This window comes from Nilaparvata lugens, chromosome 4 (genome assembly GCF_014356525.2).
Source record: "Nilaparvata lugens isolate BPH chromosome 4, ASM1435652v1, whole genome shotgun sequence".
Taxonomy (NCBI): domain Eukaryota; kingdom Metazoa; phylum Arthropoda; class Insecta; order Hemiptera; family Delphacidae; genus Nilaparvata; species Nilaparvata lugens.
The window spans coordinates 3,361,925-3,378,576 of record NC_052507.1 but is presented as its reverse complement, the minus strand read 5'-3'; the positions used below and the strand labels follow the sequence as shown (position 1 = coordinate 3,378,576).

Below are 16,652 nucleotides of genomic sequence, written 5' to 3'. Positions count from 1 at the left end.
CCCCAAAAACTAGAGTACATTTTTATGAAAAAATACAGTAAAGATATTATCGAAGCTTTTATTTGAAACAACGTTTATAATGATTATTGATCTACAAAATATTCATTTAATCAAGTAGAAATAAAAAATATACTGTCAGATCCACATAATTTTTTCAAGCCAAACTTAAGTTTCAATGCACTAGGGCATCATCTTCTGTGGTCTTTTTTCATCTTAAGATGATGCCTTAGTGCATTGAAACTAAAGTTTGGCTCAAATAAATTATGTGCAACTGACAATATCGTTTTTATTCCACTTTAATATGGAGAAATTCCACAATATCTCTGTTTATAGTGTAAATTTTATTCAATTAATGTTTGAAAAACGTAAAATACTATATTTAGAACTTAGTATACATTCAACAAACACATTAGGAAAAGCTGACTTGTTGATTATCGTTGACTGATCATCGTGAACATTTTTGTGAAACTGTACATACCGGCATTCTGTCTCAATTTGGAAAATTACGCGTATGACGCGAACCAACGAATTTCGCTTTGTATTTTTTGAAAAGTAAAAAGTAATTTTTTTAAATAGGTGCGTTTCATACACTAGCAAATACAGTAATTTGAGGTGGTTAGGGTTGGCTATAAGGGGTGTTGAGGAGGCCAGCTATTGTAAACATAATTTAGTTTTTAGTGAATTTATTGTAACTTTGTCACTTACTATAAGCTGAGCCATGGCTGGTTAACATGAATTAATATTTATAATAATAGTAATTTTATAATCGTATCAACATACATTCCTCTAAAATCAATTAACTTACCTTTCAATTCATTCAAAAAATATTAATTTAAATTTCAATTGTTGATCCATTTTCTAATTTGTGAATCCATTCTAGCTCAGATCATGTTGTCAAAATTTTTAATACTATAATTTCTTCAAATTGGCAAACCAAAGTCGCTCGTCGGATCCTAAGTTTCGGATATCATAATACTGACATAAATTTCTCTGAAATTAATCACTTTATGAATTCATCAAATTATATTTATACTAATTTCTTCAATTAGCTTATGTTTTCAAAATTATTAATACTAATTTTTCTAAATTGACAAGCCAAAGCCTCACTTATTCTATCATCTACTGATTTCATTTTCTCTAAAATTAACTACAGATGGAAATTAGTTACAGTACAGCATTTAATTAGGATTTTAGTTTAATAATAATTAAAATCAACTATTTCATAATTCATTGATAACTATTAATAATCAGTTCTGCAAGTTGTTAAGCCATAGCTCAGCTCATGGTTGGTGGACTACATCACAATTATTGTTTCTTTCTCACTTTTCTACTGTTTATTTATAATTTCAAAAATCGAATTAATTTGCTATTTTGATTATCCTATTCAATCCAAACAAATATATATTTCAAAAATTGTATTTAAATATATATTTTAGCAGAAGTCACAGTTGAAAATTCATGTTTCTAGTATTTAGTATTTTAGTATTTAATTAAATGTTAATTCTTGTCTGTTATTAAATTTCTCCAATCCAACTGACTTGGATCTATCTTTTTGATTCTTGCTTCTATCTTTTTGTTCAATTCAATTCATAATCACATCCTAAACATCTGGTGATCATGGCACGGGATGTTCCATTAAAGATAGGCAGGAAATAATAATAATACAGAGGGTGATGCCCACATAAGCTCTTAGGCCTGTTGCGTGGGTAATGAGTGATGATGATGAGAGATAGATGACAACTTTTTAGGTAGACGGGACTGACGGGAGGGGGCTTATCTTTATGATTGTTCTGTGGTCAAAAACTTTTGCCCCGGTCGAGATTCGAACTCGGGTTCTCTTGATTATTGTACCGGCGCGTTATCACTCACTCCAACGAGCCACCCAAATATCCTTAATTAATAAGCAATCGAAGTTTTTATTGACTGTGTAAGACTCATTAATGCTTAATGTTTTGTATAAGTAATTTATTTGATAGGCCTACTGATATTAATGTTGATGTACCGTAATGTTTTTGCTGCTCATATATAATTGATAATAAATCATATGTTGAATATTATTATTGTTGGTGATGATTTCTTGATCCATTCCGAGCTGCTATGTATTAACACACTTTTTTATGTATTTAAACATCACATGCAGTCAATTATATTTATACTAATTTCTTCAATTAGCTTATGTTTTCAAAATTATTAATACTAATTTTTCTAAATTGACAAGCCAAAGCCTCACTTATTCTATCATCTACTGACTTCATTTTCTCTAAAATTGACTACAGATGGAAATTAGTTACAGTACAGCATTTAATTAGGATTTTCGTTTAATAATAATTAAAATCAACTATTTCATAATTCATTGATAACTATTAATACTCAGTTCTGCAAGCTGTTAAGCCATAGCTCAGCTCATGGTGGGTGGACTACATCACAATTATTGTTTCTTTCTCACTTTTCTACTGTTTATTTATAATTTCAAAAATCGAATTAATTTGCTATTTTGATTATCCTATTCAATCCAAACAAATATATATTTCAAAAATTGTATTTAAATATATATTTTAGCAGAAGTCACAGTTGAAAATTCATATAAAGATTTGCCTCTAATAAAATTTGTCTAATGCAACTATATAAACTTTGTTCCTTTTAGTTGTATGTAAATATATTGTCTATTGTAATAATATTTAGAGGTGGTTAGGGTTGGCTATAAGGGGTGTTGAGGAGGCCAGCTATTGTAAACATAATTTAGTTTTTAGTGAATTTATTGTAACTTTGTCACTTACTATAAGCTGAGCCATGGCTGGTTAACATGAATTAATGTTTATAATAGGTAATAGTAATTTATTTAATAATCGTATTAACATAAATTCCTCTGAAATTAATTACTTTATGAATTCATCAAATTATATTTATACTAATTTCTTCAATTAGCTTATGTTTTCAAAATTATTAATACTAATTTTTCTAAATTGACAAGCCAAAGCCTCACTTATTCTATCATCTACTGACTTCATTTTCTCTAAAATTAACTACAGATGGAAATTAGTTACAGTACAGCATTTAATTAGGATTTTCGTTTAATAATAATTAAAATCAACTATTTCATAATTCATTGATAACTATTAATACTCAGTTCTGCAAGCTGTTAAGCCATAGCTCAGCTCATGGTGGGTGGTTTACATCACAATTATTGTCTCTTTCTCACTTTTCTACTGTTTATTTATAATTTCAAAAATCGAATTAATTTGCTATTTTGATTATCCTATTCAATCCAAACAAATATATATTTCAAAAATTGTATTTAAATATATATTTTAGCAGAAGTCACAGTTGAAAATTCATGTTTCTAGTATTTAGTATTTTAGTATTTAATTAAATGTTAATTCTTGTCTGTTATTAAATTTCTCCAATCCAACTGACTTGGATCTATCTTTTTGATTCTTGCTTCTATCTTTTTGTTCAATTCAATTCATAATTACATCCTAAACATCTGGTGATCATGGCACGGGATGTTCCATTAAAGATAGGCAGGAAATAATAATAATACAGAGGGTGATGCCCACATAAGCTCTTAGGCCTGTTGCGTGGGTAATGAGTGATGATGATGAGAGATAGATGACAACTTTTTAGGTAGACGGGACTGACGGGAGGGGGCTTATCTTTATGATTGTTCTGTGGTCAAAAACTTTTGCCCCGGTCGAGATTCGAACTCGGGTTCTCTTGATTATTGTACCGGCGCGTTATCACTCACTCCAACGAGCCACCCAAATATCCTTAATTAATAAGCAATCGAAGTTTTTATTGACTGTGTAAGACTCATTAATGCTTAATGTTTTGTATAAGTAATTTATTTGATAGGCCTACTGATATTAATGTTGATGTACCGTAATGTTTTTGCTGCTCATATATAATTGATAATAAATCATATGTTAAATATTATTATTGTTGGTGATGATTTCTTGATCCATTCCGAGCTGCTATGTATTAACACACTTTTTTATGTATTTAAACATCACATGCAGTCAATTATAATTATATTCAATTATAATTGACTGCATGTCATGTTTAAATAGTAGGTAGGTACATAAAAAAGTGTATCATTGTTGGTTTTTATTGAACGAGCGTTAACAAGTTCTCACTTTTGACTTAGGTACTGAAGACCAAAGTCGTTGTCCGTCTGTTTGTATGCTCTGCAATAACTCTAGAAAGAATTGATCAATCAGCTTCAAATTTTGAATACCGTACATATTCTTCAAACCTTTTCACAGGTTGTGGAACAATAAAATTGACTCACTCCATCGACTTTTTCAGGATATTCTATTAGGCCTATATTAAGCGAGCAATTTCCGTAAGTATATTTGTATTTTTATATCTGGTTATTTATGTTCAACGGATCTCGAAAACGGCTCTAACGATTTTCACGAAATTTGGAACATAGTAGGTGTAAGCCTTGTACACACGTCCGTACAGATTCGCGCGAACAACCGTATGCACACCTGCCTCGGCATTCACTGTACGTCCTTGTGGACGCGTTCCACGTATGCCTCGGCATTCAAAAAGCTATCTGATTTGCAGACGACACGAAGACATGATAGAAAACATGAAAGAAAACATGATAGAAAACAAGTCACGAAAACATGACAACAATGGCGTCATTCCATCATTGAAGATAATTATTACAAAATGCAGCTGTATCATTTATTTATATGACTTGTATAATAAAATCGAAAATAAAACTCAACAAACGATGTTGGTGGGTTAAACGATTGTAGGTTTAAGTAAGGAAATAAATTGCTACATGACATAAGATATGAGATTGTCAATTCAAACTTTATTAGGATGTCAAAACATTATTTTGTTTATATACTGAAACTAATTCAACTAGTTATCCAAACAAATGATACCATCATGAGGGAAGCAATAACTTCACAAGAACGATTGGCCCTAACTTTGAGATTCTTGGCATTAGGCGATTCATTTGTTGGTCTCCAATATCTATTCTGAATCTTAAAAAAGGAAATTTCTACAATAATTCCAGAAGTTTTGATGAACTAATCAAAGTACTTAACACTGTCCTACAAAATTGACAGTCTCCTTTAACGAAATTAGCCACAAATTGAATCAAATACTGAATTGCTGCCCATTTAAAACTAACTCTGCTCATACACATGACAAAACAAGATTCTCCAAGAAATCAGCTTCAAGATTTACCTTTAAGGAATACTAGTTTAAAGTTTGAATAAATCTCTCTATGGATAGCCCAGCTATCTAAAACATATAATATCATATTGAAGATTACAATTTCAATTACCAACTCTGATTGATAACATAAAACAAACACAACATGATTTGATAGCCACAGTAAGATAATATGTGAGCTATACTTTTTTGTAGGAACCCTGTAGAGAAGCTATTTTCACTTAAATTATGCAGTTCTAAGTTTGTTAATCATGATAAAAATTATATACTCCATGCATGTTTCTATTTGAATATTTGATAATCCACATATCCTACAAAATCACAAAAATCCTACAATTTACAATTAGTTATTGGATCACAATTTGATTTGTCATTCATTAACCTAATTCATTGGAATTAGGTTATGACGCCTTCAATGTTTACGTTTTGCCTCACCCGTATGGCAAAAACGCGTCCACACGTACATTCAATGCTCCCCCGAGGCGCCTTTGAGCACGCCAAAATACCGACAGGGTTCGCCCACATGCCTCAGCGAACAGTGTCCACACGTGCAAATGCAAGCCCATACACGTATGCTCACCCGAGGCAAACGTACGTGTGTACACCGTTTTATGATATAAAAATTTGATTGCACTAGGTCTCTGTTTGCACTGTTTCTCTATGGTTTCTCTTTCCCCATGAACAAATCGACTATTATGAAATAATCGATGCTACTAGTAATCGACGCTATCCAACATCGATTACAAATCATTCGACTATTTCAATTAATCGATATTGATACCCAATCCCAATTTTTGCAGGTTAGCTTTTGTGCTCAACTAGTTTTTAGTTTAGGAAAAAATACTGTGAATTATCATTTATATTTTCTATGGATGTAGAAACAGGTAGTACAAACACATCCCTAGATGACAAAACTGAAGATTTCTGCGAAAACCCAACACGGGATACATTGGCTGAGGGGCTTCTATGTTTATTGAAGCCTACAGTTGATCAACTTGATGGAAGAGTCAAAGCTACAAGGTATTTTCAAAGATAAAAAATATATATCTAGCCTAATATTCAATTTAAAATTTTTAATTTTACTGTGCTACTCTTAAGAAAATGTAGGTAGTGCTTAGGAGTAAAGAGAATCATGTTGGCTTTGTGATCATCAATGTGTAAAGTTAAGCCTATTCGTTCTGTATAGGTACCTGAAATGACAATCAAGACTAAGCTAACTATATAGTTGTGGTATTATAATATTGAATTTTTTAATTATTAATATAAAATTACGTATGGAAGTATAATACCTCAACAAATAATAGATTATCTAATTAATTTTCAGAATTACTCAATTAGAACTGAAACAACAAATTGATGGTTTAGCTGAGGAACTGAGAAAAATATCTGAGGAGCAAGGCAACCCAGTAGATTTGGAAGGCTACACTAACAAATTGATCAATGCAAGGCAGAAAATTACTGTCGTCAGCAATATTCTACAAGCAGCACAGGTAACTTACAAAAAATCATCATTGCTTGTTTAAAATAGTACCGATGTAATTTCATGTTTTCATATAATTAATGTAACTTAATTTGTAGGATCACAAATTCTCTTAAACGATATTCAGAGTTTAAAATTTCAATTCCTTAATGACGACTTGAGGTGCAATTCCTTATGGCGTCTCTAGACACATAGTTGAGCGTCTTGAAAGGTACATCTATAGTGCCGCATGTTTAGAGCCGCCACGGATAAAACACATTACCTATAAATTCATAAGATTCAATGACTCATTGAATTTTCATGTTGTATAAACGTTATAGCGGCAGCTACTACAGTGCTTTTACTACCTAATGAATAATCGACTCCAATGAATTTATTTGTTATGTTCTCTAGCAGCAGCGGCTCTAACCACGCGTTTCGAGTCGCTAAAGATTTGCACCGCGTGAACTGCGTAGCTAGAGTCGTCGCTGCTGTAGCACATAGCCTATGAGTTCTTGAGATTTCTTGCTGCCGGCTTTTTTTAGAATACTTTTTTATTCATTCATTTATCATTACGATAAATTCCACTGTAGATAGGAATCTTATGGTGTTCTATATTCAAACTTTGACAATGAATAATTTCCAGTGATTGGCTTAGAAATTGATTCATGATATTATGTTTGCTCCAATTCTAGGAGCGTTTAAAAATACACCACAATAAATCTCACTATATACAGGAGTGAGGTATCATGTATGTATTCAAATAGGAAGAGTATCGACAAATTGCAATGCTGAGAAGATCTTCGACGTTTAAACTGTTTCTCTGTGCTCTGGTAGTTATTGCTTTTTAAATGCATTAATGATGTGGTTGCTTTATTTGTAGGAGCGTTTACAGAATACACCAGAATGAATCTCTTCTCACTATAGTTATAGCTGCGTACAGACTTTAGTGCCAAGAAGACGCACATGTTGCTTTTCAAAAGCTAATGCCATGCTTATTATATCTGTATGTGTACAGAAACAGTAATAAGATACAGATATAATAAGCATAGCATCAGCTGATGAAAAATGAAATGCGTGTGTTCGTGGCACATACGTCTGTACTCACCTTATGATGTGATATTATTCATGAAGTCAAATTGAAAGAATATCGACAAATTGCAATCCTAAGGGTCTTTTCACAATTAGCTACGCTGAAATACTTCCTTTCTCCCAATCTTAAATCCAAGCTGCGAATCTGTCCCGTTCACATCAGCGTAGTATAGCTTTCTGTACTGTCCTACTAAACAAGAACGCAGTATCTACTGAAGTAATCAAACAGAAAAATGAGGTCAAAGTTTGAATTGTGTTTGAAACAACTAAAATAGGTTTTACCTTATACTGTGGATGTATATAGATAATATATAGTCCACATAAAAGATTATTTATAATAGTAAAGATTCTCAAAAAATTATGCTAGGGCATTTAAGAAGCAGATACTGCGTTTTTACCGGGCAATAGCATCTCTTTAATCACAAGTGGGCTAAGCAAAAATGAAGTACTGCGTTTTTCTCTAGTATAAACCACCAACATTTCATTCCAATACGTTAGTAAAAATGCAGTACGGTGTTTTCCTTAGTATAAGCCACCAAAATTATACCAACACCTTGGAAAAAAATGCAGTACACTCAATTAATTTTTGTTGAAACAGAATAGAAATAGTTATATCATAGAGAAAGGCAAACTTTATCATCACTGATAGATATTTTCTTTATAGGTTAAGCTTTGTTACACACTGTCTCAGTTACTGCAAATATAATTTATAGTCGTCTCTAATATACTAAGCAAAAACGCAGTAAGTGATGTTCCTAAGGAAGAACGCAGTATCTGAGCTGTAGATACTGCGTTCTTCCTTAGTATATTGAAAATACTGCGTTTTTGCTTGGTAAAATAAGAAATATGTAGATACTGCGTTTTTATGTCATTATTTCTTAAACGAAAGGGAATACTGCGTTCTTGTTTAGTTCATTATGTAGAGCTCGTTGAGCTGAGAATTTTGATATATATAACTCATTTTATGAAAATTTTAGAGATAATGCGTTTTTGCTAAGTAGATAGATAAATTAATGTCTTTTATTTTCACTTTACAACATTACAAAAGTAGGGCAGAATATTGGAAGATAGGTCGGCTACGTCTTTCGAAGACATATTTCAGCGTAGCGTAGCTAAATGTGAAGAGGCCTTAAGGAGGTTTGATGTTTAAACTTTGTTCTGTGTTGTGCCATTAATTTTGAAATGTATTGATGATGTGTTTTGTTTAAAGGATCGTTTACAGAAAGTAGAATCGCAAATTAGTCGGGAAGCAGCTGGAAGACGCTCGTTGCTGGAACCCTCGCCTTCGGCCTCCACCACAGTACAACTCCATAACCACCCTTCTGTCCAATAGTAAGTTGCTTCTTTAAGTAATCACTTCATATTACTCCAAATATCCTAGTCAAACTTTGTGACCACTCATCTGTCCTATACTAAGTTTGTTCCAATCGAATTTTCAAACTAATCACTCTATTATTACTTCAAATAACTCGGTCGACTTTGTAACCTTTCACCCTTCTGTACAGTAGTGAGGTAGTTTTTGTGATATTCTTAAAATTATCACATTAAAAATGAGTTAGCCTACAGTACTTCATTGTTCATAAATTTACCGTATCTGTAAAATAAATATTTTATTTTATTTATCTATTTATTTATCACATTGTGTACAAATACTTAACATGAGGAAAGGCACAACAGGCTCATGCCCAAAACTGTCCCATTTCCAATTTATACTATACTGTCCAAATCAAAATGTAAATGTTAATTTTACATTAACATACAATACATCATCTTTCTCCATGTAGCTATACATATTTTGAAATGGATATCAGTAGTGTGGTATCAACTGTTGTAGGGCCTATAATCCTTGGGAGTGATACATGCACTAGTAGATGCAGTGCTTGTGGAGCAGCCAAGAGATCCCGGGTTCAACCCTCTCATCACAAAAGTTCTTGACCAGGTCACTCCCGTGTTATCGGATGGGCATGGAAATCTATTACCGCGTTTCGCCGTAAATGTGCAACATTTAAACATTAAGAGAAATGCCAAACCTTCGACTCGAATCTTAGACCTCACTTCGCTCGGTCAATTATTCAATATCAATAATGAATTATGCTCTTTGTAGTTACCAAACAATTGTAATATTTTTTCCGACAACAATTACTGTTCTTGAAGAATATGTAATAAAGAATCTTGACTACCTATCGACTATTGTTGTAGAAATATGTATGCTTTATTCAATGTAGAGATCTACCCCAAAGAATCACACTATTCAAGAAGATTAACTTCCACTTCTCGACTGCTTAACTTGACCACTTCACTGACTTAACCTCACTACTATAGAAGGCTGTGAGTGAAAAATTATAAATTTTGTTTCAGATCGAGCAATGCCAACCACGACCAAACTAACCACGCCGAAGTGGCGGCTAGCCGACGTGGGTGAAGATGTTTACGAGCCTAGTGAAGACACGTTTCTGCTGTTGGATGCTCTTGAAGCCGAACTGCCGTGGCTTCAAGAGAGGCACGGTAGAGATCAGAACTCAGTGGAAGCTGATTTGCCGTGGACGGAACGCAAACACAGCAGTGATGAGAACACAAAGGAAGCTCATCTGCCGTGTTTGGCTAGCAGAGATGAGAACACAAAGGAAGCTCATCTGCCGTGTTTGGTTAGCAGAGATGAGAGCATAAAGGAAGCTCATCTGCCGTGTTTGGCTAGCAGAGATGAGAACATAAAGGAAGCTCATCTGCCGTGTTTGGCTAGCAGAGATGAGAACATAAAGGAAGCTCATCTGCCGTGTTTGGCTAGCAGAGATCATAACACAAAGGATGCTCGTCTGCCGTGTTTGGCTAGCAGAGATGAGAACACAAAGGAAGCTCATCTGCCATCGTGGAGACACGGAAGCCTGGTGGTTGAGCTGGGCAGTGGAGCCGGCCTGGTGATCACAGCGATGGCTGAAGCGTTGCAAGGCAGAGCGCACTGTGTGGCCGTCGATATCAATCCTGAAGCCTGCCGAGCCACCAACGCAACTGCTCAGCTTAATAATGCACAGGTGAGTTGTTTGTAGCATACAGAAAATACCAAAGCATATCTTTCTAGAGAAAGTTGTAGATTTTTGAAATATTCTATTTCTCCCAATTAAGGTGCATATGGGCACCTTGTTTCAGAACACTCTGTATACTTGTACCATTTTCTGAAAGTTGTGTAATTCTGAATAATTGAATATGCTGTAAATAAAATGAGAAAATCGTTATTTGACGGTTCTGTCAACTGCCACATTTATTATTTTATTGATTCAATGATACACAATTACTTTTTTTTACTTTCCTTGCCCTATTACCATAGGTAAGGAAAGTATTGCTTTCACAAAAAAAATTAAGGTACCCTAATTTCAAGTTTTCTATACGTTTCAAGGTCCCTTGAGTCCAAAAACATGATTTTTGGGTATTGGTCTGTGTGTGTGTGTGTGTGTTGTGTGTGTGGTGTGTGTGTGTTGTGTGTGTGTGTGTGTGTGTTGTGTGTTGTGTGTGTGTGTGTGTATGTCTGTGAACACGATAACTCCATTCCTAATCAACCGATTGACTTGAAATTTTAAACTTAAGGTCCTTATACCATGAGGATCCGACAATAAGAAATTCAATAAAATTGAATTCAAAATGGGGGAAAAATGGCGGATAATTACTAAAAAACCATGTTTTTCACGGTTTTCTCGAAAACGGCTCTAACGGTTTTCTTCAAATTTATACCATGGATAGCTATTTATAATCCCTATCAACTGAAATAAGTCTTATTTCTGAGAAAATTTCAGGATCTCCGTAATATTCTTGAGAAAAATGGCGGATAATGACTAAAAAAACCATGTTATCCACGGTTTTCTCGAAAACGGCTCCAACGATTTTCTTCAAATTCATACCATGGCCATGGGTAGCTATTTATAAGCCCTATCAACTGGCATGAGTCTCATCTCTGAGAAAATTGCAGGAGCTCTGTAATAGTCTTGAGAAAAATGGCGGATAATTACTAAAAAACCATGTTTTTCACGATTTTCTCAAAAATAACTTGACCGATTTTTTTCAAATTCATACCCTGTATGGTTATTTATTAGCTTTATCAACTGGCATGAGTCTCCTCTCTGGGAAACTGATGGGGGGTCTACCCCATCCTCGAGAAATGGACTTAGTAACCTCCTTCTCATGCATGAGGTAGGTAGGTAGCGCAGTTCATAAAAATAACACATAGTCGAGATATTTCATCTGTAGAACAGCTGTTTTGACGACTTTAAAAAAATGACGACTAAAAAAAATCTTCGAATTTCACAATTCACACGAAGGAAAAAGTACCTCTGAAAACAATTATATATACACATATACAGAAGTCTGATCTTAGCTTCAAATATGAGCAAGGAAAGTTGTGTGAGTGTACTACACCAGATTTTTAAATATTACCTTGTTCTCAACATCTGTCTGTCTGTGAATGAAGAATCTATTTACTACACATACTAAACTTAATAAATGGTTCATTAGAAAACATTGATAGATGAATAAGATAAATAATGTGGTGTTTGGATTGTGGCCAGGTGGAGGTGATCAGAGGTGACTTGCTGGATTGTTTGCAACCAGGCTGCATTGATTTGTTGATCTTCAATCCACCCTACGTGGTCACCCATCCAGACGAGATCCACCAGGGCGATGGCATCAACAGGTCTTATGCAGGAGGTATCAGGGGTCGGCAAGTTATGGACAGGTAATATTTCAAATCACTCAACAAACTCTGATGGAGAGGCTCCTCAATAGTCATCAATAGTCATCAATAGTCAATAGTCCAGGCAATAAATACTCAAAAAAGGGTATAGAGGGAAAAGTTTGGAAGACAATGTTTGACCCTGCAGTTCTGTTTAGGGTAGTAAGGAGGTAAACATATCAAAAGTCCCCATCCCTACCCCTTGTGCTAATGGTGTGGGGGTTGTTCAAAGGTACCGTTTTTTGGTTTCTCGCATATAACTCGAAAACTATGTATGTAACTGTTTTATACAAAATTGAAGCTTACATAATTTCCTACAATACTTGTCTCACAAATTTTTCTATATCTTCCCTAGTTTTCGAGATATCCGCTCTTGAAGGTGTGACATTTTTTAAAAAATACGTTTGCCTCCAATTTTTTCTCTTATAACTTTTTAAAAATCGATGGGAAAAATCCATGCTGATTATGAACTTAATTGGCATGATATGTATCAACTTTGGCAAGTAGAGAAGTGTTCGCGTTCATTATCATGAAATTTACCTTGATTGAGTACTTGAACATGTTATTGGTGTATGGAGAGTGTGGATGCAATTCAAGAGAGGCAGAGAGAGAGAGTATACAGGAGACGTTTTCCAGATCGAAAACACCCATCTCATAACACGTTTTCAAGATTGACAGATGTCAAGATGGTAAGGGTCTAGGATCAGTTTCTAGGTACGAGAGGCCCGTCCTAATTTCTGAAGCTTTTGAGAATCTTATTCTAAAGTATTTCGAGCAGAATCCTCGATCCAGCATCCGGCGGGCCGCTTGGATATTGGATGTTTCAAGAATGATAGTTCAAAGAATATTGAAGAACAATAACTTTCGACCATTTCATGATACCCCAGTTCAAGAGTTGAATGAACTTGATACTTGCATCAAGGATGCAGTTTTGCCGTTGGATATTAGCACAAGATTGTATTTCAAACATTTTATAAACAGATCACAGATAAAAGTACGTTCACAAGAACTGGTGCTGTAAATTTCCACAATAACTTTTCCACATACATGGACCTTTCATTTTCCCTGCAAGAATAAATGGTGAATTTTTCATGGACTTTCTGGCCAATGAGCTTCACGAATTGATGGAATACTGGAAGACCTCTCAATTTGAGGCAGAATATGTGGCTCCAGTTGGATGGCTCCCTCATTATGCTGGAAACGTCCGTGGGTGGCTTGATGATAACAATTATGCTGGGTAGTGGATTGGCCGAGATGGACCCGTAAGTTGGCCACCACGCTCACCTGATCTTACTCCAATAGACTTCTACTTTTGGGGGGTTGTGAAAAGTATAAAGTTTACAGAGAACCTGTAGAGACCAGGGAGGATCTGATTCTCAGAATTCGATTGACGTTTGAAGTGATGAAGAGACGGCCCAACGAAGTGAGACAGGCAACTCGAAGCTTGATGAACGGCAGCAGAAGTTGCACAAAGAGAAATGGAGGCTATTTTGAATTCCTGTAAGCAGTGAGCATGACATGTAACTTGATTATCATCTGAATGATTGCTATCAGTTTTTTTCAATTCAGTCATTCATCTACTTTGAATTATTATTCTATGAATAAATTTTGTTGGATATTGTAAAAGTGCATGATTAATATTCTATATAGGATTTAGGCTATTTGCTACAGAAAATAATTCAATAATCAGGTGATTTCACCCTTAGAGAAATAATGCAAGTTATTGAAAAAGTCATATCATTGTACAATGTTAAAATATTGATTAAGACTTGTGAATATTGTCAGAGAGAAATCAGGTGATTTCACCCTAGGATCACCACTTGATGCTTGCTGTTTGTGAATTTCCTCATTTTGGAGGTGTTCATTCCAGATATTAGCAGTTTTGAACATTTTATCATGGAACTTACCTTCTCGAATTCATACTCATTCGAAAGCTTATGAAATGGAGAAGTTTTTGAAATATTGAAACCACTATAATCACCCGGAGAAAAACCGAGAAAAAACGGTTTGAAATTTCACTTTGAATTTGAAGAATAGCATTTTTTCAAGTTTAAGCCCTAATAAAAAACTACAAAATATCTTACAACAAATAAAATTACATTAATCTTGTTTGAAATGTTTCTCTCTTTCCAACAATACCCTTGAAATTGGAACTCGACCAGTAGTTTTCGTGTTATTGAGTATTTAATGACCAGAAGTAGGCATATTCTGAAAAATCGATATATCTCGAAAACTAAGGTCGATAGGAAAAAAGTTGACTGAACATTTTTTGTCAGAAATGTCGAGTAGAATCTATGGTTAATGGCTGTTACAACCTGTGTGGGACAACCTGTATATTTTGATTCCAAAATAATCGCAAAGAATTCTGAATTTAGAACCTTCTGGACGGTGCGGCCTGATCGGTGCGATTACAGGACGTTCAGTGGAGATAACAAGCTGTTAAGGGAAGTCGCTCCCTGTCGCTTGTCTGTGTCTGATGATAATTATGTGATCGGAGGTTGAGAAACATGACCCATGTATAATATTTCTAAATGGTTAAAATCGATCTGGCAACGTTGCAGAGCTAGAAAAAGATAGCGCTATGTGCTTTGTCGAATGATAGACAAGGATACCAATTCCAAGTAAATCAAACACTGGCATTATAACGTGCACCTGACTCACTATATATATATATATATATATATATATATATATATATATATAGACTAGCCGTCAGGCTCGCTTCACTCGCCATATCCGTCTAGCCAGGGGGCTCCGCCCCTTGGACCCCCGACTGGATCGTCCAAAAATGAGATCAGCAGGTTTTCATTTGAGCACTTTTATCATAAATGTTAGGATGATCCAGTCGGGGGCCCAAACTAAACGTCTGGCTAAACGGACATGGCGAGCGAAGCGAGCCTGACGGCTAGTAATATAATATTCCCAGGAATAGCTCTGATTGAAATAGCAGTGCCCAATCAATTTTTCCGCGATAAATGCATTTCAATCTTCAACTTGGAGCCAACCTAACAAAGTCAACTCAACTTAATGCCAGCCAACCTGACAAAATTATGAATTTAGTTACCAGTTAACAACTGTTTCGAAGAGGTACTCTCTCTAGATTATAGTTCTATATTAATATATGGTATGGACATTTTTCAATTATAATTAAGAGAATAAGAAGAATATACATGCTAAAAGACGATGGACAAGATGATGAACTTTAAACCCTTAAAAACCACCCTTAGAGTTAAAATATTGCCAAAAGATTTCTTAGTGCGCCTCTAAAGGGCCAACTGAACATACCTACCTATTTTGAACGTTTTTGGTCCGGTAGATTTTTAGTTCTGCGAGTGAGTGAGTCAGTCAATCAGTGAGTGAGTGCCATTTCGCTTTATATATATATATATATATATATATATATATATATAATATATATATATATATATATATATATATAGTTTAATTTTTGTTTTCAGGTTATTTCCGCAGCTGCCACGCCTGATGGCGCCTCGTTCATGAGTCTACATGATTGTCATCGACGAGAACGATCCACAACAAATTGCAAAATTGCTCCAAGATGTTGGTTTCGAAAGCAGTGTTGTGATGAGCCGTAGAGCCGACATTGAACGCTTGTCTGTGATGAAATTTGTTAGGTTGTAGTATGCAACCGGTTTCAATTTTACATTCCACACACCACTTTACTTGAAAACTACGCAGCCGAAAAGTTCTGCCTTTCCATTTTCATGAATTGTATGCAATCGCTGTATTACTTCATAATCGTTAATTGAATAAAAATTTAATTGTTTTATCTGTTATTGGCGTACATCATTGAGATTAAGCTACTTTCGACTAGAGGAAAAATTTACACGATATGATAGGTTCTTGCCAAATTAATTTAATTCAATTTAGAAGTATTTTTTACTTTCCTTGCCCTATTACCATAGGTAAGGGAAGTATTGCTTTCCGAAAAAAATTAAGGTACCCCAATTTCTAAATTTCCATACGTTTCAAGGTCCCCTGAGTCCAAAAAAGTAGGTTTTGGGTATTGGTCTGTATGTGTGTGTGTGTGTGTGTGTTTATGAGTGTATGTGCGTCTGTGTACACGATATCTCATCTCCCAATTAACGGAACGACTTGAAATTTGAATCTTAAGGTCCTTACACTATAAGGATCCGACACGAACAATTTCAATCAAATGCAATTCAAGAT

The 16,652-nt window shown here is 34.6% G+C and overlaps 1 protein-coding gene across 5 annotated transcripts in view; it reads left to right on the top strand.

Annotated features, from left to right (window-relative positions):
• Window positions 1-16,258, top strand: part of LOC111055853 — a 30,898-nt gene extending 14,640 nt beyond the window's left edge. For 3 of the 5 annotated variants that reach the window (XM_039425533.1, XM_039425530.1, XM_039425532.1), the window contains exons 2-6: window positions 6,518-6,683; window positions 8,955-9,076; window positions 10,103-10,773; window positions 12,298-12,464; window positions 15,920-16,258. In XM_039425533.1, the coding sequence (XP_039281467.1) occupies window positions 10,111-10,773; window positions 12,298-12,464; window positions 15,920-15,962 (873 nt within the window). In that variant the 5' untranslated portion in view covers window positions 6,518-6,683; window positions 8,955-9,076; window positions 10,103-10,110 and the 3' untranslated portion in view covers window positions 15,963-16,258. Of the gene's footprint in view, window positions 1-5,868; window positions 6,214-6,517; window positions 6,684-8,954; window positions 9,077-10,102; window positions 10,774-12,297; window positions 12,465-15,919 lie in introns of those variants that run through there. The other 2 variants (XM_039425534.1, XM_039425531.1) reach the window with 2 other exon arrangements.
• The last annotated feature ends 394 nt before the right edge of the window (window positions 16,259-16,652 follow it).